At 51.7% G+C, this 19229-nt stretch overlaps 1 protein-coding gene across 35 annotated transcripts in view; it reads left to right on the top strand.

Moving 5' to 3' along the window:
* MORC2 (MORC family CW-type zinc finger 2) overlaps positions 1-18781 on the top strand; it is a 41687-nt gene extending 22906 nt beyond the window's left edge. For 5 of the 35 annotated variants that reach the window (XM_069556928.1, XM_069556929.1, XM_069556931.1 and 2 more), the window contains 21 exons: positions 6126-6285; positions 6398-6509; positions 6895-7020; positions 7455-7534; positions 8167-8249; positions 8732-8817; positions 10115-10255; positions 10348-10502; positions 10607-10735; positions 11220-11325; positions 11620-11752; positions 12797-12871; positions 12953-13333; positions 13829-13963; positions 14339-14393; positions 14782-14941; positions 15046-15285; positions 15376-15469; positions 17207-17395; positions 18079-18132; positions 18526-18781. In XM_069556928.1, coding sequence (XP_069413029.1) covers positions 6126-6285; positions 6398-6509; positions 6895-7020; positions 7455-7534; positions 8167-8249; positions 8732-8817; positions 10115-10255; positions 10348-10502; positions 10607-10735; positions 11220-11325; positions 11620-11752; positions 12797-12871; positions 12953-13333; positions 13829-13963; positions 14339-14393; positions 14782-14941; positions 15046-15285; positions 15376-15469; positions 17207-17395; positions 18079-18132; positions 18526-18594 — 2763 coding nt within the window. In that variant the 3' untranslated portion in view covers positions 18595-18781. Of the gene's footprint in view, positions 1-6125; positions 6286-6397; positions 6510-6894; positions 7021-7454; positions 7535-8166; positions 8250-8731; positions 8818-10114; positions 10256-10347; positions 10503-10606; positions 10736-11219; positions 11326-11619; positions 11753-12796; positions 12872-12952; positions 13334-13828; positions 13964-14338; positions 14394-14781; positions 14942-15045; positions 15286-15375; positions 15470-17206; positions 17396-17491; positions 17690-18078; positions 18133-18525 lie in introns of those variants that run through there. The other 30 variants (XM_069556954.1, XM_069556955.1, XM_069556964.1 and 27 more) reach the window with 20 other exon arrangements.
* The last annotated feature ends 448 nt before the right edge of the window (positions 18782-19229 follow it).

Below are 19229 nucleotides of genomic sequence, written 5' to 3'. Positions count from 1 at the left end.
CACGTGGCAGGAGCCAAGAAGTGCATCTCTCTCTCTCCTAGATCTGCAGCTTGAGTTTGGTCCTGGGGTGTGGGGCGGGGGTGTCCCTCCAGTGAGCTGTTTCATCAAGGGGAGTGTTTGGGGCCTCCCCCACTACGGGTGGAGACCACAGCTGGTAGTAATAATAGGAGGAGCGCTGTCTTTCCGGTGTGATGGTGATTTTGTGGCATGTGCCCTGAGTGCATTTTCTGTTCACCGTCGGTATCAGAGAGGCAGTCTGATTACCCGCAGGGGCCTGGGTGAAGGAGGTGAACACATGGAATTCAGTAGAAGTTCTTTGGTAAGTGGCAGCTGACACTCAGCCCCAGCTGATTATTGTTATGCTAAAAGGAAGGCCTAATAACTCTAGAGTATTCTGATTTTGAAACCTTTTGGTAATTAAAAACATACGTTACCCAGCTGATTCTGGGCCTGGTGGCTCAGATATCTGCAGAGCTGTCTGGTGAGGTCCACACCCGCTCACTGGAGGATCATGGAAAGCCTTGGCCTGCCCAGCCTTAGGCTGGACTCTCACCTCCTTTGCTGTGAGAAATGGAGGTGAGAGGTTGAGAACGGGGGCCGAGAGGGTCTGCAGAGAACATGTCTGTCATGTAAGCAGGTGGATTCGGTCAGAGTTTCAGTGGCTCTCATCTATGTTGGCTGGCTGTGCTTAGACGGGCCCTGGCCTTGTTTAGATGTGAGGCTGAATTGCAGTAGATGAGCTCGTGTGTGTTTTCTTGGTGAGCCAGAGGGCGTGTTTGCCTTTTCAGTGAATCAGGTGCCGCAGCAGGAGAGCATTCTTGGGAAGGAGGGGCCGGAGGATGCAGCCCCTGCTGGGCTCTTCAGGTCTTTTCGTGAATGACTGTGGGTGGCAGGAGGAGGGGTGCACGTTAGTGGTCCTGGTCCTGAGAGTGGGTTCGGGGCTTGGCAGATGGTAGAAGCCTCTGGAGAACAGACAGGGCAAGTTGGACTTGACCCCCCGGCCTTGGGAAGTGTGTGAGACTATTAAAAGCAGCCACTAAAGGGAATCTAAGCAAGGGTGTGACAGTGTCAGATTCTCTTTGGAAAGATCAGTTTGGCTATTTGGTGGCTGGATTGGAAAGATCAGGGTACTGGTGTTGAGAGGCCGTGGCTGTCTGTAGCCTGGCGGGACTCCAGCAGGAGGTTGGATAAATAGGAGTGGTCGTCATCTCTCGGGGCCTCATATTTGGTGGTCAGTCGGTTGGAGAGGGGCAGGGGAAGGAGGAGGGGTCGTGTATGGCTGAGGTCCTGGTGTGCAGGGGAAACCAAGAGAGTGGCAACACCGAAAGAAAAGGAGCTTGTGATCCCATGGCAGGCGATGCCAGAAGTGGTGAAGTGCCCGCAGGTTAAAGCGACGCGGTTGTCACCTGGGAAGGCCGAAAAGGATGGGAGGTGTGGCGAGAGGCACAGATTCAGAACACAAATGGAGCTCAATTCCCCTGGCCAAAAAGCTAGGTTGAAAATTTTTCCTTACTTGGTGCTAGAAGGTCACTGTTTTGGATTATACCCTAGTGTGAACTCAGCCAAGATTTTAAAATAAGATCATTTTCACCTGGGTAGGAATGTGTCCAAACCAGCCCCAGGGTTGGTTCTTAGAAACCAGTGAAGTGCCTCAGAACTCTTAACAGTTTATCACCACAGAGCTTGTTAAGACACAGAGTCCCCTTCTCCACAGAGTGGGCATCAGTTTCGACCCTGCTGGGGTGCCTGAACTTGTTCCCTCTGGAGAGGGAATCCCAGGCCACAGGGCTCCCCGGCAGCTGCGGGAGGTTCAGCTGATGCCTCTGGAGAAGTGGCATTTGCTGCAGGGTTTCTGAAGAACGAGTAGGACTTTTCCCCCCTGGCTTTATTGAGGTATAATTGATAAGAGTAGGATCTTTTAGATGACTTAGATGTAAGATTAAAGCTCATACGTATGACAGGGCATATTAAAATCTGGGTATATGTAACTGATATGTCATCATGGTCAACAAAAGAGTCCGAAATGCAGCACTTGGATGCATTCTCAAAAACGACAGAATGATCTCTGTTTGTTTCCAAGGCAAACCATTCAATATCACGGTAATCCAAGTCTGTGCCCCAACCGGTAATGCTGAAGAAGCTGAAGTTGAATGGTTCTATGAAGACCTATAAGACCTTTTAGAACTAACACCCAAAAAAGATGTCCTTTTCATTATAGGGGACTGGAATGCAAAAGTAGGAAGTCAAGAAACACCTGGAGTAACAGGCAAATTTGGCTTTGGAATGCAGAATGAAGCAGGACAAAGACTAAAGGAGTTTTGCCAAGAAAATGCACTGGTCATAGCAAACACCCTCTTCCAACAACACAAGAGAAGACTCTACACATGGACATCACCAGATGGTCAACACTGAAATCAGATTGATTATATTCTTTGCAGCCAAAGATGGAGAAGCTCTATACAGTCAACAAAAACAAGACCAGGAGCTGACTGTGGCTCAGATCATGAACTCCTTATTACCAAATTCAGACTCAAATTGAAGAAAGTAGGGAAAATCGCTGGACCATTTAGGTATGACCTAAATCACATCCCTTATGATTATACAGTGGAAGTGAGAAATAGATTTAAGATCTATTTCAGCTCTAAGCCTAGATAAGAGTGCCTGATGAACTATGAAATGAGGTTCATGACATTGTACAGGAGACAGGGATTAAGACCATTCCCATGGAAAAGAAATGCAAAAAAGCAAAATGGCTCTCTGGGGAGGCCTTACAAATAGCTGTGAAAAGAAAAGTGAAAAGCAAAAGAGAAAAGGAAAGATATGAGAATCTGAATGTAGAGTTCCAAAGAATAGCAAGAAGAGATAAGAAAGCCTTCTTCAGTGATCAGTGCAAAGAAATAGAGGAAAACAACAGAATTGGAAAGACTAGAGATATCTTCAAGAAAATTAGAGATACCAAGGGAACATTTCATGCAAAGATGGGCTCGATAAAGGCCAGAAATGGTATGGACCTAACAGGAGCAGAAGATATTAAGAAGAGGTGGCAAGAATACACAGAAGAACTGTACAAAAAAGATCTTCATGACCCGGATAATCACGATGGTGTGATCACTCATCTAGAGCCAGACATCCTGGAATGTGAAGTCAAGTGGGCCTTAGAAAGCATCACTACGAACAAAGCTAGTGGAGGTGATGGAATTCCAGCTGAGCCATTTCAAATCCTGAAAGATGATGCTGTAAAAGTGCTGCACTCAATATGCCAGCAAATTTGGAAGACGCAGCAGTGGCCACAGGACTGGAAAAGATCAGTTTTAATTCCAATCCCAAAGAAAGGCAATGCCAAAGAATGCTCAAACTACTGCACAATTGCACTCATCTCACACGCTAGTAAAGTAATGCTCAGAATTCCCCAAGCCAGGCTTCAGCAATACGTGAACCGTGAACTTCCAGATGTTCAAGCTGGTTTTAGAAAAGGCAGAGGAACCAGAGATCAAATTGCCAATATCTGCTGCATCATGGAAAAAGCAAGAGAGTTCCAGAAAAAACATCTATTTCTGCTTTATTGACTATTCCAAAGCCTTTGACTGTGTGGATCACAATAAACTGTGGAAAATTCTGAGAGAGATGGGAATACCAGACCACCTGGCCTGCCTCTTGAGAAATCTGTATGCAGGTCAGGAAGCAACAGTTAGAACTGGACATGGAACAACAGACTGGTTCCAAATAGGAAAAGGAGGACGTCAAGGCTGTATATTGTCACCCTGCTTATTTAACTTATATGCAGAGTATATCATGAGAAACGTTGGCTTGGAAGAAACAGAAGCTGGAATCAAGATTGCTGGGAGAAATATCAATAACCTCAGATCTGCAGATGACACCACCCTTATGGCAGAAAGTGAAGAGGAACTAAAAAGCCTCTTGATGAAAGTGAAAGAGGAGAGTGAAAAAGTTGGCTTAAAGCTTAACATTCAGAAAACTAAGGTCATGGCATCTGGTCCCATCACTTCATGGGAAATAGATGGGGAAACAGTGGAAACAGTGTCAGAGTTTATTTTTTGGGGCTCCAAAATCACTGCAGGTGGTGACTGCAGCCATGAAATTAAAAGATGCTTACTCCTTGGAAGAAAAGTTATGACCAACCTAGATAGCATATTCAAAAGCAGAGACATTACTTTGCCGACTAAGGTCCATCTAGTCAAGGCTATGATTTTTCCTGTGGTCATGTATGGATGTGAGAGTTGGACTGTGAAGAAGGCTGAGTGCCGAAGAATTGATGCTTTTGAACTGTGGTGTTGGAGAAGACTCTTGAGAGTCCCTCAGACTGCAAGGAGATCCAACCAGTCCATTCTGAAGGAGATCAGCCCTGGGATTTCTTTGGAAGGAATGATGACAAAGCTGAAACTCCAGTAGTTTGGCCACCTCATGTGAAGAGTTGACTCATTGGAAAAGACTCTGATGCTGGGATGGATTGGGGGCAGGAGGAGAAGGGGACGACCGAGGATGAGATGGCTGGATGGCATCACGGACTCGATGGACGTGAGTCTGAGTGAACTCCGGGAGATGATGATGAACAGGGAGGCCTGGCGTGCTGCGATTCATGGGGTCGCAAAGAGTCGGACACTGAACTGATATGTAACTGAATGACTTTGCTGCTGCTAAGTCGCGTCAGTCATGTCCGACTCTGTGCGACCCCATAGACGGAAGCCCACCAGGTTCCTCTGTCCCTGGGATTCTCCAGGCAAGAACACTTGAGTGGGTTGCCATTGCCTTCTCCAACGCATGAAAGTGAAAAATGAAAGTGAAATCGCTCAGTCGTGTCCGATTCTTTGCGACCCCATGGACTTGAGCCCACCAGGAGCCTCCGTCCATGGGATTTCCCAGGCAAGAGTACTGGAGTGGGGTGCCACTGCCTTCTCCGAATCACTTTGCTATACAGCAGCAATTAACACTGTAAATCATAAAGTAGGTACTCACATAGTCACCGTCACAGACTGAGGCTGGAGGTCCCTGTGTGCCCGCCACCCACCACATTCCTGACTTCACCTCCAAAGAAGCTGCTTTGGTGATGATCGTTTCCTTGTTTTATAATTTTGTCACCTGTGTATGCATCCTCGAATAGTAGTTTAGTTTTCTAGTTATGAATTTTCCATAAATGGACCCATACTGTAGGATTGTTTTTTTTTTTTTAATTTAACAGAAGGATAATTGCTTTACAGAATTTTGTGGTTTTCTGTCATACATCAACAAGAATCAGCCATAGGTACACCCATGTCCCCTCCCTCCCGGGCCTCCCTCCCTAGGGTTTGTTTTTGATTCTGTATTCTGCTGCTTTCAAGTATTGTGTTTGTGAGATCCATCCCTGTTGATGCTAGTAGCTGTAGGTGGTTCATTTTCATCACTGCCCAGAATTCCGTTCTGTGAATACGCTGTAGTTTAGCTTATCCATTCCGGGGTTGTTGCTGTTTTTCTTACACATATGTCAGTAAGTATATATAGGAATTTCTCCTAGGGTAGATAACTGGGGTAGAATTGCTGAGTTGTAAGTTGTGTCTGTGTGTACCTTCGGATTCACTTCAGTCACTCAGTCGTGTCCGACTCTCTGTGACCCCATGGACTGCAGCGCGCCAGGCCTCCCTGTCCATCACCAGCTCCTAGAGTTTACTCAAATTTATGTCCATTGAGTCGGTGATGCCATCCAACCATCTCATCCTCTGTCATCCCCTTCTCCTCCTGCCTTCAATCTTTCCCAGCATCAGGGTCTTTTCAAATGAGCTAGTTCTTCGCATGAAGTGGCCAAAGTATTGGAGTTTCACTAGATAGTTGGAAATATATTTTGCTTAGGGGAAAAAGTCGAATTATTACCAAATTGGGGGAGTGACCAAGGACATCCCAAGCAGGGAACTGCTCATGGAGAGGCCCCCGGGCCATCAACCAGCGTATGTACCCAGAGGACCTAGTAACTGAGGCTGAGCCTTGGGAAGGGGCAGAAGCTAGAGCCTCTGTCACCTGGCTGGGGACTCTGGGCCAATGTGGAGCCACTGTGGGGAAGGACAAGATGGATGTATATTTGGGGGGAAGGCTCTTCTGGGGTTTCCTTCAAAGCATCTGCTGTGCTTACTCCAAAGGTGATAGTCCCGTTGCCCACTTGGAACGCTCGGACCCGGGAACCTGTCACAGACAACGTGGAGAAGTTTGCCATCGAGACAGAACTCATCTACAAATATTCTCCCTTCCACAATGAAGAGGAGGTGATGACTCAGTTCATGAAGATTCTTGGGGACAGCGGTAAGGAAGCTTTGCACCTGCAGCTCTAGCATCGGAGTGTGCCAGAGCCCCGAGTGGTGTGGGCTTGGCTCGGGTTGCCTGGCAGAACCTTAGGAGGATTTCTGTTTCCTAGGAACACTGGTAATCATCTTCAACCTCAAACTTATGGATAACGGAGAGCCAGAGCTGGACATAATCTCAAATCCAAGGGATATCCAGATGGCAGAGACTTCGCCGGAGGGCACGTGAGTGTGGCTGGGGAGGGAGGAGAGGGGAGGTGACCTGAGGGGGAGGGGTGAGCATGTGCCTTGAATTGCCCAGCTTTAGAGCTGGTCGATCTGAGAATGCCTCGTCTTCCTGCCTTAAGGCAGAATGGATGAGTAGGATGACATCGGCTCCTCAGCTCATCCAGATCCTGCCCCAGCTCCTTACCTGAGGAGGAGACAGAGGCCTTAGGGGGGCACGGAGTTGCCGAGTCTGTAGTGGGGACGTCCTGAGCACGTGCCCACACAGGGAAGGAGAAGCTGAGGAGGGAAGTGGCAAGGTGGAGAGCCTGAGGGGAGGCTGTGCAGCCAGCCCTGGAGTGGCCGGGAGTGGGGCGGGGACAGACACTCCGTTCCCGCACCTCAGGAAGCCAGAGCGCCGCTCCTTCCGTGCCTACGCTGCCGTGCTCTACATTGATCCCCGGATGCGGATCTTCATCCACGGGCACAAGGTGCAGACCAAGCGGCTCTCCTGCTGCCTGTACAAGCCCAGGTAGGGGCCTGCCCACCCGGGCCTGGTGCTCCCTCAGGCCTAGGATGGGGCCTGACCAAGTGTCTCTGGGGCACCACTGGAGTCGTGGTGGATGAGCGGCTGCCGGTGTTGACTGCATTTGGGCCTTTAAACTGCTTGCGATTTACTGTGGAGAAACTTGTTGGGTCCTGAGGGAGGGATGGAGCTGGCTGGGGGGGCTCGCTGAGTGTGCCTCCTGAGGTGGAGGGTGCTCAGCTGGGCACAGGGGGCTGTCTCAGTCAGTACAGGGAGGTTGCTTTTCTGAGATGGAGCAGGAGGCAGAGGGCACGTGGAGTAGGGAATTGAGTCTTTTTGCTAAAAGAAACCCGGCTTTGACTCATGGGTTGGGCAACCAGGACCCTTGCTGCCCTGGATCCCTGGTAATTGGGCCCTGAGGTTACCCACCTGTCCCCCAGGATGTACAAGTACACATCAAGCCGGTTCAAGACCCGCGCGGAGCAGGAGGTGAAGAAAGCTGAGCACGTGGCGAGGATTGGTATGAACCCCTGGGCAGGAGGGTTGGCAGGATTGTCTGGGGACTTGTGGGAAAAGCGGGATCCAGGCAAAAGCTCCATCCAGCACCCAGGGGTGGGCTGTCCTGAACCTCTGCTCCGGCTCCTCTTGCACCCTCCCTCCGCATTCCAGTCGCCTCAGCAGTTTTTCTCCCCAGGCTACTCCTTCACTCCTGCACTTACCTAAAGCAGTACTAACTCCTGAGCTCATCTGCCCAAAGTGAAGAATCCCATGCTGGCCTCTGGCGCAGATACTCATGAAATTGGTTTTCTTGACTCTAGGGCGAAAATCTCAAGGTCTCTCCTGCTGGCGGAGCTTCTTGGCCGCATGCAGAGAGTGATTTGCTGAGGACCTTGGAAACTTGCAGCTCCTACTGAGGGTTTAATTTTTGCTGCCTCAGGCGGTTTTTTATTTGTCTGATTTATTTGTAGAGTTGGGAAAACGTGTCTGTTTTCCTCACAGCCTCCTTGACTTTCCAAGCAAGTCTGCGCTCCAGCACTCTCGTGTTCCTGGACAGTGTTGAACATCTTGTCCCATGGGGGCTGCACACTAAGGGGGAATTGACTGAGAGTTTTGACCTTTTGCGTCCTTATCATGGTTTCTTCTGGATTTCAGCTGAAGAGAAGGCACGGGAGGCAGAGAGCAAAGCTCGGACGTTGGAAGTGCGCCTGGGTGGAGACCTCACGCGGGACTCCAGGGTGAGACTCAGCGTTGCTGACCTGGCTCCATGTCCTGTCAGTCACGAACCCTTGCGTTAAAGCTGTAAAATGGGATATGTTGATGTTTCTATAGTCACTGTTGGCTTGGCACCTCGCCAAATGAGGAGGACACTGTTATAGTATCCTCAGTTCATAGAAGGAAACGGAAGAAGGTCAGTTGCCCAGGTCACACACAGTAGTAATGGTCGAAGCAATCTCTGCCCCTCCTCTGCCATATGCGCCTCTGTAGACTGTGGCTTTGGTTGGGGTTGTTTCCTTAATGTCAGCAAGTCTAGTCACATGAAGCCGAGCTTTTGAACTTGTCCCTAGTGAGGGCCCTTTTTTGCAGAAAGCTAAATTTCCAGGTCTGGTCTTGGCGTCCACATGATTCAAAGTGAGCAGTTCAGGCCTGTTGTTGTGGCATTCCTAGCTGTGGCCCAGAGGCCTTCCTCTCCTTATCTGGTGCTGGCATGTGTCTCCAGGTGATGTTGCGACAGGTCCAGAACACAGCCATTACCCTGCGCAGGGAAGCCGATGTCAAGAAGCGGATCAAGGAAGCCAAGCAGCGGTGAGTGCCCGGCTGCCCGCGGGTCTGGTATAACCATGTACTTTTGTGTGGATGATTGACAAAGAGCTCGAGGACTCCCTCCCCACCCTGCTCGGTTGCCTTCTGTCACACATGGTTCCCTTGAGAAAGCCTTTAATGCTGTGATTCCGAGGAGGGGCTCCTGGCTCGGCTCCCTCCTGAGCCAGGACTCAGCGGGCAGAACCAGCACCGTGAGTGGAGCACCAGCCTGTCCTCACGGGCACTGTCTCGCCTTCCCTCCCATTCCCTCTCTCACCTCTGCTCTCTCTCCACCTTCCCTGTCCTTGCCCTCTTCTTTTCCTTTTTCCTTTTTCTTTTCATTGAAAGCATGGATAAAGTGCTCATCATATACAGCTTGTAAAATACAGAATGTGTAAGAAATAGAGTTGTAAAGTTCCTTATACGTCTCCCGCTTGGTGATCCCGACTCTTAATTTTTATCCCTGGTTACAGATATAGAATAATGCTGTAGGTTGAGTTTGTTCCTTTTCATCTAAACTGGGCATTTGTCGTGCTCATCGCATGATTTCCGTGTCTGCCTGCGCGTCTGGAGCCTCTGCAGGCTCTGGATGTGAGTCCTGCTTGCTTCTTGACCTCCTCACCACAGGCCTAGGTGTCCAGTTTCTGTCTTGTGAGTCCGTCCACTGGTTGTCTATCTGCTTTTCAGTTCCCGTGATTTTGTTAACATCCCACGAGAGATGTTTGTTCTCTCGCATATTCACTGTTCTTGTGAATTTTTGTCTCTTTAATCACTGTCACGTTGGTGGGGTGTTTACGCAGACTGTAGTGAGTGTTAGTCGTTCAGTTGTGTCTGACTCTGTGATCCTGTGAACGGTAGCTCACCAGGCTTCTCTGTCCATGGAATTCTCCAGGCAAGAATACTGGAGTGGGTTGCCATTCCCTTCTCCAGGGGATCTTCCCAACCCCGAAGATTGAGGATTGAACCTGAGTCTCCTACATTGCAGGCGGATTCTCTGTCTGCAGATTACCTTGTGTTTATTCCAAAGTACAGCTGTCTTTGCAGAGATTTGCAGCAGCTTTACAGAATCTACTTCATTCTTAAATCCATTCCTGTTTGATACCAAAAGCCAAAGTCATTTGCTTTTAATTAGGGGGAACTAAGAGTGGCTGCAGAGTGCGTATCCTTACTGAGTCCTAACAGGCTGCACATTGAATGCAAAGGCAAAACTTCGGAGTGTCTCGAGTTTCAGCTTAATTGTAAACACTGAGGTGGTGTGTTAAGGGGTTGATCTGCTTCAGTCTATCTTTCGCCTTCTCAGAGCTCTTAAGGAACCCAAGGAGCTGAACTTTGTTTTTGGGGTCAACATTGAGCACCGGGGCCTGGATGGAATGTTCATCTACAACTGTAGCCGCCTGATCAAGATGTACGAGAAAGTGGGCCCGCAGCTGGAAGGTGGCATGTGAGTGCTGCCGGGACGGGCTCCGCTGTGGACAGGTGGTAGGTGGGCTTTGGCCAGCGGCTGAGCACAGTGCCTCCCTCCGTCTCCTGCAGGGCGTGCGGCGGGGTTGTCGGGGTCGTTGATGTGCCCTACCTGGTCCTGGAGCCCACACACAACAAGCAGGACTTTGCGGACGCCAAGGAGTACCGGCACCTCCTGCGGGCCATGGGGGAGCACCTGGCGCAGTACTGGAAGGACATCGCCATTGGTAGCGCCACGCCCCCCCGCCCCCCGCTAGCCGGGGCCCTCCCCATCCGGGGGCCTGACGCCTCACTTGACTCCTCACTCGACAACTGGCTGTTTGCCTTCCAGCCCAGCGGGGAATCATCAAGTTCTGGGATGAGTTTGGCTACCTCTCTGCCAACTGGAACCAGCCCCCATCCAGTGACCTGCGCTACAAGCGGCGGCGATCCATGGAGATCCCGACCACCATCCAGTGTGGTGAGCTGGGGGTCACGCAGCCCCTCTCCCCAGCTCCTCTCAGTCGTGGCCCCGTGCTGGTCTCCACACTGTGCTGACAGTCAGGGACTTCTGTCTCCCCGGGTATATCAGTCTGTCTGGCGATGGCCCTGGGAACTCAGTCTTGGGACTGTGCCTTGCCCATGTGTCCCTCTGAATGAGGCAGGCGGTCATCTAACCCAGTTTGGTACCACATGGGTAGAAGTGTGAGTGATGACTGAGCCATGATCCTGCTGGAAGTGGGAGAGGGCTGGGGCTGCTGAGGGTGTATGAATAAAGTTTCCATCCTTGCTGGAATCACTGTCCCTGGGAAGAGTGACTGTTCTGTTAGGAAGGCAGTGGTGGAGCCAGGTTGAGGATCTTTGCATGGACAGTCAGGGGCATCTCTGCCTTGGGCCTGGCTGGGAGGAGCCTGACTGTTATCGGTGGGCATGGCTGACACTTGGGGGTGTTTTTTGTGTCACAGATCTGTGTCTGAAGTGGCGGACACTCCCCTTTCAGCTAAATTCTGTGGAGAGAGATTACCCTGACACTTGGGTTTGCTCCATGAACCCTGATCCTGAGCAGGACCGGTGAGTGCTCTTTCTAACGAGTTTCTGGGCAGCCCCCTGCACCGCCTGAGCTTCCTCCACCCTTCCACTGTGCTTCTTGAGGTCACTGCTCTATCCTTACATCTCTGTCTTGCCGTGCATACTAAGTGCCTGGAAATAGAAACAGAAGCGTGTCCTGCAGTGAGTATGAATTCTGTGCATTTGGGAGGTCTGAGGTTGCTCTGATGAGAAAGAGCACGGGCTGGCTGAGGAGGAAGGACCCTGCCCTACCTGGAACCGTCTTGCCATGCCTGCTCTAGCACTTTCTCTCCACAGGTGTGAGGCTTCAGAGCAGAAGCAGAAGTTTCCCTTGGGGACATTGAAAAAGGACCTGAAGACACAAGAAGAGAAGCAGAAGCAACTGACAGAAAAAATTCGCCAGCAGCAGGAGAAGCTGGAGGCCCTGCAAGTGAGTGGGCTGTGGGCAGATGGGCGGGGCCTCTCAGTAGCTCCTCTGTCCCCTCAAGCTAGTTTCACTCTCCTTTTGAACCCATAAGCACTTCCCGAGCTTCCCAAGACCCCCTTCTCCTATGCCTTGATTATTCTGAAAAAAAAAAAAAATTATATAGGACAAAGAGGTCCAATTCATTTGGGATGTTTCGAAACTTCAGGAAATATCCTATTTTAGAGGTAACCATTAACTTCATATCCAGCTTTTTATGACCACTAGCATAAATACATGTATTTTTTATTAGAAATATGGAGATCATGAATTTTGTGTCAAATCACATAGCCATACTTTTTTTTTTTTTAATGCCTAATTATTTTTTTAGGATAGTTTTCCAGAAGTGAATTTGAAAGAGTAAAAGGATTTTAAAAATTCTGTGGATTTATTTCCAAGGTATCTTCCAGAAGATGTATTATATCTTAGGTTTTCTTTTTTACAAGTACTTTTTAAATGTTTTTGAAAATTTGAAAAAAGATATACATCTTATAATTTGAATTTCATATTTCTAAAACTGAACCATTTTTTTCATGTTTTCCTTTTCAAAACTGCTTATTTTTTCCTTAATTGATAGTCAGGGTTTTTAAGATACTTGTGTGGCCTCAACCTTTTATCATGTTTATTACAAAAGCATTTTCCTTTCTGGCTTCTGGTCAGGCAGGTGCTCTCATCGTATTGTGTGTGTTCCTCCGTCTGCCGAATCCCATGGGTCCTTTCTGGCTTTGTCCATCAGGGATCTCCCATCTTTTTTGACTTGTTTTGTAGGAATTTAGTCCATTGATACTTTTCCCCAGTCTCTTGATTGCTGGAATAATCATGTAGAATCCTGTAATTTGTTGGTGGTTTACTCTCTGCGAGTTTCTGTCTTCTCAGTGAGAATGGAAGGCTTGTAAGAGTAGGACCGTGGTCCAGACGGTCTTTATTTGCCCACTGTCCCAGATAGAGAGGGCTCCAAAAAGAACTGACTTCCAAGCACCAGACAACCTCCTCATCCTGTTTACCCTGCAGAAAACCACACCCATTCGCTCCCAGGCTGACCTGAAGAAACTGCCTTTGGAAGTGACCACCAGACCTTCCTCTGAGGTGAAGAAGCCCTGGGGTGGTGGGGGCTCTTCTTGGGTGTCTCATGCTGGGATTGGTATTCTCACTCTCTGCCTCTTTCAGGAACCTGCACGTAGACCTCAGCGCCCTCGGTCACCTCCTTTACCTGCTGTGATCAAGAATGCCCCAAGCAGACCCCCTTCCCTGCAAGCTCCCAGGCCAGCCAGCCAGCCCAGGAAGGCTCCTGTCCTCAGTAACGCCCCAAAGCCTGCTGCCCCGGCCGCCCGGGAGGAGGCCAGCACTTCCCGGCTGCTCCAGCCTCCCGAGGCACCCCGGAAGCCTGCCAACGCTCTGGTCAGGCCTGCGTCCCGGCCCACCCCAGCGGTACAGCCACCGTTACCATCTCCCCAGGCCAACTCCAGGAGCCCTCGGGAGGTCCCTTCCCCCCGAGCTCTGAAGACTCCAGTGGTCAAGAAGCCAGAGCTGCCCACTAAACTCTCCCCGGTGAGCTGCTGCGACCCCCCCCAGCGCTGCCCACAGTGGTACAGGGATGGAGGGGCAGTGTTGGTTGCATGGGGGCAGTGCTTGGTGGAAATCCGGCTTCCCTGTTGCCCCTGCAAAGGAGAGGGATGTGAAGGCACTGGGTGGGGGGCACAGAGCTTGTTGGTCCCCTGTCCAGGAAGTTCTCTGGTACCCCTCCGAGGTTTGGTACCCCACAGACTCGAGTCACCTCCACTGGCTTCTCCTGCTGTGGGCAGAGGGTGCACAGCAGTGGTGGGTGTGGCTCCGTGAGGTGTGGACGAGAGGCCCCTGCTTTGAGCAGAGGTCCTCATGGGTGTTGGGCCTGGGGGTTGCCATGTCCCTCGTAGTGTTGGGTGCCCAGCTCTGGTGGGCACAGAGGCCCACAGGCCCCTCTCTGAATGGCTCCTTTAGGCCACATGGGCTCTTCCAGCACCTGAGGGGCTGAAAGAGTCCCTCACATTCCTGCTGCTTCTGCAGCAGGCCACTCCCAGTCGGAAGCGGAGCCTCGGGGTCTCTGATGAGGAAGACGCAGAGGAAGAGGCTGAGAAGAGGAAGGAGAGGTCCAAGCGGGGCAAGCTGGCTGTGAAGGAGGAAAAGAAGGACTTGAGTGAGGTAGGTCCTCAGCCTCCTACCCATCGCTGCAGCCTGACACGAGCTGACCAGAAGCCCAGGCCCTCTCTGAGGGACTCGCAGTCGCACTCCCGACTAGAAGCCCAGTGCCTGGGGAGGGTCTTGAGATGGACTCCGCCTCTGCTCGCAGGCCTGAGCTGACGGCCACGCAGATCTGTGCCATTCTGCTCCTTGCCTCCTCTGGTTCATCGAGGTTTTTGGAGGCAGGTGTGTAGATACTGAGATAGTGGTTGAGAGAGGGGCTCTCCACGAAGCTCGGGCATTTAAAAGGCTGCCTGAGGTGGCATGCGATGACCCCGGGCAGACGGTCTGCTCTGCAGGGGCACTGGCGGAGTGTCTAACAGACTGTCCTTGCAGCTTTCAGACAGCTCTGGGGAAGAGGACTCGGCTGACCTCAAGAGCGCTCAGAGAGGTAAGTTTAGGAGGTGCCTGGAGCCTCTGGGGCAGTGGGAAAGGGTCCCTTGGTCAGCGGCACCTCATGGCGAAGGCTCTTGGAGTCTTTCTCGGCTCTGGGTGCTCATTCAGCAGTGGTTTCAAGTATTAATTCGGAGCAGCCTTCTGAGGAGAGCACACCCTCACGTTTGTTTTCAGCGTCAGTGGCTTGGTGCTGGCCTCTGGCCGTCACTCGTCCTGCTGCTCTGCGGCACCCTCGTTGGGGGGAAGGGAGGAAGGCCGCCAGGGCAGCTGGGCTCCACGTCCCTGGCGTAGTGGGATCAAGCTTCTCGGGGGTCTTGTCCCTGTGAGCCTGGGTGGCCCTGGCTGGGTGGGGGGCTCTAGTGCTTCCACTTTTCTGACTCCAGCCCTGCTCCCACTCTCAGATAAGGGGCTGCACGTGGAGGTGCGTGTGAATAGGGAGTGGTACACAGGCCGTGTCACAGCTGTGGAGGTGGGCAAGAATGCGGTGCGGTGGAAGGTGAAATTTGACTATGTGCCCACGGACACAACACCAAGAGACCGCTGGTAACACCCCTTCCAGGAAGATGGGTTGACAGTTGGCCAGGGCAGGGGCAGGCAGCCCGCCTGGGAGCCTGGAACTTGTGTGACGAACACTGGGTTCTCCCTAGGGTGGAGAAAGGCAGCGATGATGTGCGGTTGATGAAGCCCCCGTCCCCAGAGTATCAGAGCCCAGACACACGCCAGGAGGGCAGAGAAGAGGCAGCGGCGGCCCCGGCAGGGGGTTCGGTGGCCCAGCAAGCTGTAGCCTCGGCAGAGCCCTCCACCTCTGACTGCATGCCTATCGAGCCTGACACCACCGCCCCCAGCACCAACCACGAGACCATTGACCTCCTTGTCCAGATTCTTCGGTGTGTCATTGTCCCGCTCCGGCACCAGTGGTGGCTCCCGACCATCTCTGTGCCATTCTGATTTCCTGTCCCACCTTCCTTCTTGTTCAGGAATTGTTTACGGTATTTCCTGCCTCCGAGTTTCCCCATCTCTAAGAAGGAGCTGAGTGCTATGAATTCAGATGAGCTGATATCGTTTCCTCTGGTGAGTCTGCCCACCCACCTTGGTGCTTCTTGTGACTGCCAGGCCTGTTGTGTGCTCCATGAAGTCTGTCAGAGAGAAACGCATGGAGTTTTATCTCCATTCCACTTCAAGGAAATGAGTCTAGGAGTTGAAGATACTCAGGCTCAGAGAGGTTAACAGCCTGCTGTGATAGAGCCAAGATTTGAACCCAGGACACTTTGAGAGGACAAGGATCTTGCTGTCCAGGGTGACGAGTTCCCAGGGTTCCCAGGCAGCTGCTCCACCTCAGTGCTCGCCCTTGTTTAGGCTGCAGGCATCCTCTGCAGGTCCTCGGAACAAACTGCTGATAGGCCAGCTGGGTTGGCCTGCCATCCTCTTGTCAGCTTTGTTGCTTTTGGCTTCAGGCTGTTGCCAAAACGAGCAAAGCCTGGGTGCAGTGGGATTTCTACAGTGAGCATGACCCAGGCCAAAGCATGGTCAGCAGGAGTGTCTGAGCCTGAAATAGTCCTTCGGCTCACGCTTGTGAAAGGAGGTGCCACTAATGCACCAACTTAATAGCCTCCTGAGAGAAATGCCTAAAATAACTCAAACTTTCAACTCTTTCACGTTCGGGACACACTAGAACTCTAATGCTCATTGTGTCTGTGTCAGTTTGTAAATGACCATCCTACTTCTCATCATGCTGTGAAAGAGCTCCATGAAACCCTCAGGTGCCCTGCAAATACTAGATTCAAATATGTACTTTAAAAGTACCATAACTGCATGTGAATCTGTAATGGCCTAAAAGTGAAAAAATTCAAACAACATACGGGCTCATAGTTAGGCTCACGACATTGTATGTTAAATTTCAATGCTCTTGGCACCTGCTTGAACATTTATTTTGAGCTGCCACGTGGTAATTATTTTCTGTGCAGAACTTGAAGTTTCTGTTGCCATCTTGGTTTACTAGTATTCTAGATTGTAAATAAATCATTCTAACACGTTTTAAAAACAGCAATGAGGAGTCACTCAGTGCTGGGTAGCTCATAGGTCGTCACAGAAGTAAGTAAATGCTATAGTTGGCGAGACTGTGGTGGTCAGCCACTGCTGGTTCTAAGTTTGCGTTCATCACAATGGCCCTTTCATTCTCACTCCTGATTCATGAGTAAATCCTAATAACTTTGAAAATAAACTAAACATAAAGAGATACACCTAAATTGTTTTTCATATTGAGATACCATGTAACTTTCACTCAAAACAAGTGTTCTGCTATTTTGAAAAAGCTCCTGTCTAGAGAAGCAAGCTGCTGGTTAACACTACTACCCCACCGCTGGGGTTTCAGGTGCTTGGAGAAGATGGTGAAAAGTTCTGTGCTGTGTAAATACACTACACAAACATGAGGCTGTCTGCTGTTGGTAGGAGCGCGACACATACTTGTTGGCTGTGACCTGGATGTGGGTTGCTCATTAGTGCTGTTGTCGAGTTAAAAGGAGAATGGTTGAGGATCATGCCTCATGTTTACTCATGGCTTGCAGTTTGCAGAGCTCTTTGCCAACTGCTTTCTGTGTGTGAGCCCGTCTCCACCCTCGAGGCAGCCCTGTGAGGTTGGCCTCAAGGTCTTTCCTCTCTGGAGCTGCAGGGCCACTGGCTCCTGGGTTTGATATCCATTCAGACCGAGCTCCCTGGTGCCGAGCCAGCTGGGGACACCAGTGCCTGTCTGGAAGGGCCCTGGGGACCCTTGTGAGCCCACGCACTTACCGCTGGCTTCTCTTCCAACAGAAAGAGTACTTCAAGCAGTATGAAGTCGGGCTCCAGAACCTGTGCCATTCCTACCAGAGCCGTGCCGACTCGCGGGCCAAGGCTTCTGAGGAGAGCCTGCGCACCTCCGAGAGAAAGCTGCGTGAGACCGAGGAGAAGCTGCAGAAGCTGAGGACCAACATCGTGGCACTCCTGCAAAAGGTGCAGGAGGTGAGCCAGGCCACCCTCTCGTTGCAGCGGCCCACCTGGTGTCTCGGGGGCGGGGGGGGGCCTGGGTACCTCGTGCTCCCTTCTCCCCACTCACAGGAATGTGTGGTTCCAACCCTGGCGGCACAGCATCCTGACCAGGCGGGCTGGAGGTGGTGCGGCTGCTGGGCCCCGTCCCAGCCACACCCACGGTATCAGACTTTTGCCCTTGTGTAGACACGGTGACCTGCAACCTGGTTTGAGACACCTCGGAGTCATGAAACACAGATGTTCTTGGTTTTCCAGATGACGCCTGGGTGGGAGTGGGTAGCCCACAAGCGGGGAATGTCCTGTGGTCTCAGCCCTTCTTCTGGGCAGGAATCTGGGGATCCCTGTCCTGTGACCCCTGGTGACCAACAGGGGCCCTGCTCTCGGACCACAGCAGGGGAGGAGACAGAACTGTTGATGGTGGGAAGTGCCACGAAAAAAAACAGGAGAGCGCGACAGGAAGCCGCTGTACTAGAGTGTCAGGAGAGCCTCTGAGGAGGAGGTTGGGCCCAAGGCAGAGCCAGACGTGCTGAGGGGGTGTGAGCTGCAGGCAGAGAAGAGCAGGGCCCACGGCAGGGCCCTGGGCCAGGTGGGAGGTCCCTGGACCTTGTGGTGCTGAGACGTGTGCAGCCTAAGACACTTACTTTGGTTGGTTGTAGGAGAGGCCGAGGTTAGAGTCCAGGACTCCACTGAGGAGGTTCCCAGTTATCTGGGTGAGAGATTCTGGAGGCCTGAGCCTTGGATGGTGCCAGTGAGGAGGGAGAGAAGCGTCTGGGGGAGGACAGGGAACAAGGGCAACTGTTCGAGTCTGAGTCCCTGAGTAGAGGGAAGAGGGCACCTGTACTGAGGCGGGAACAACCCGGGGTGGGTGGTGGGACCGAGCCGTTGGATGTATTGAGTCTAAGAGTGAGGCTGGGGCAGGCGGGACCTGGGTGGGGGGAGGTGGGCAGGAGTGGGAGGACGGGGAGGGGATGGATGATTAAGGGTGGCCCAATAGGGTGGAGGGGGGAAGAGTAGAGGGCATGGCCTGGGCTGCAAGAAGGCTGGGGAGGCGGGCCTCCCACCACCCTGTGAGCCGTGGCTGACCCTGCCCTGCTCTGTTCCAGGACTTAGACATTAACACAGACGACGAGCTGGATGCCTACATCGAGGACCTGATCACCAAGGGGGACTAGGGCCCGGAGCCAGAGATCAGCTCCTCTGCCCCTCAAGGCAGAGCTCCTGAGGGTGGCATTTCACTTATGGGTTGATGGACTTACCTTGGTTTGACTCACGGGATATCTGTGCTTTTGGTGGGAGAGAGACTGATTCTTTGACTCTTCCACCCTAAGTTGATAAATATTTATTTTTTGAAAGAAACAACATGCTGTGCCTGCTGTGAGACCATACGTTTTTTTTTGGTGACTCTTGGGCAAAGGACAGAACCAGGATGCCAAGTCTTGAGTTGCTTCTCTCGGCTCCTGGCTTCTCAAGATGTGGTGAATTCCAGCACCGTGTGGAAGTTGGAGGGGCTCCAGGGGCAGGGCTGGGGGGCAGACAGGACCCTTCCCAGGCTGGTGCTCCCCCAGGAGCTCCAATCCAGGGGATCTCCATGGGGCTGCCATCAGCAGGCGGCTTGGCGCTGAGGAGCTCCCTGCTTCAGGTCAGGGAGGTGAGTGGTGGTCTGAGCGGCCATTCTTCTTGGCTGTGGCACTGTCAGTCAGCTCGGGGGAGAAAGATCCTCCTGTTCAGCTTCCCCATTCACCACCTAAATTCTCCCTGCTGGATACTTCCTTAGCTAGCAGTAGATGGTGAGGTTTCCTGCCACAAA

Source organism: Ovis canadensis, chromosome 17, assembly GCF_042477335.2.
Source record: "Ovis canadensis isolate MfBH-ARS-UI-01 breed Bighorn chromosome 17, ARS-UI_OviCan_v2, whole genome shotgun sequence".
Taxonomy (NCBI): domain Eukaryota; kingdom Metazoa; phylum Chordata; class Mammalia; order Artiodactyla; family Bovidae; genus Ovis; species Ovis canadensis.
Note: the sequence above shows the minus strand (reverse complement) of the source record. Positions and strands in the feature narration are given on the sequence as shown.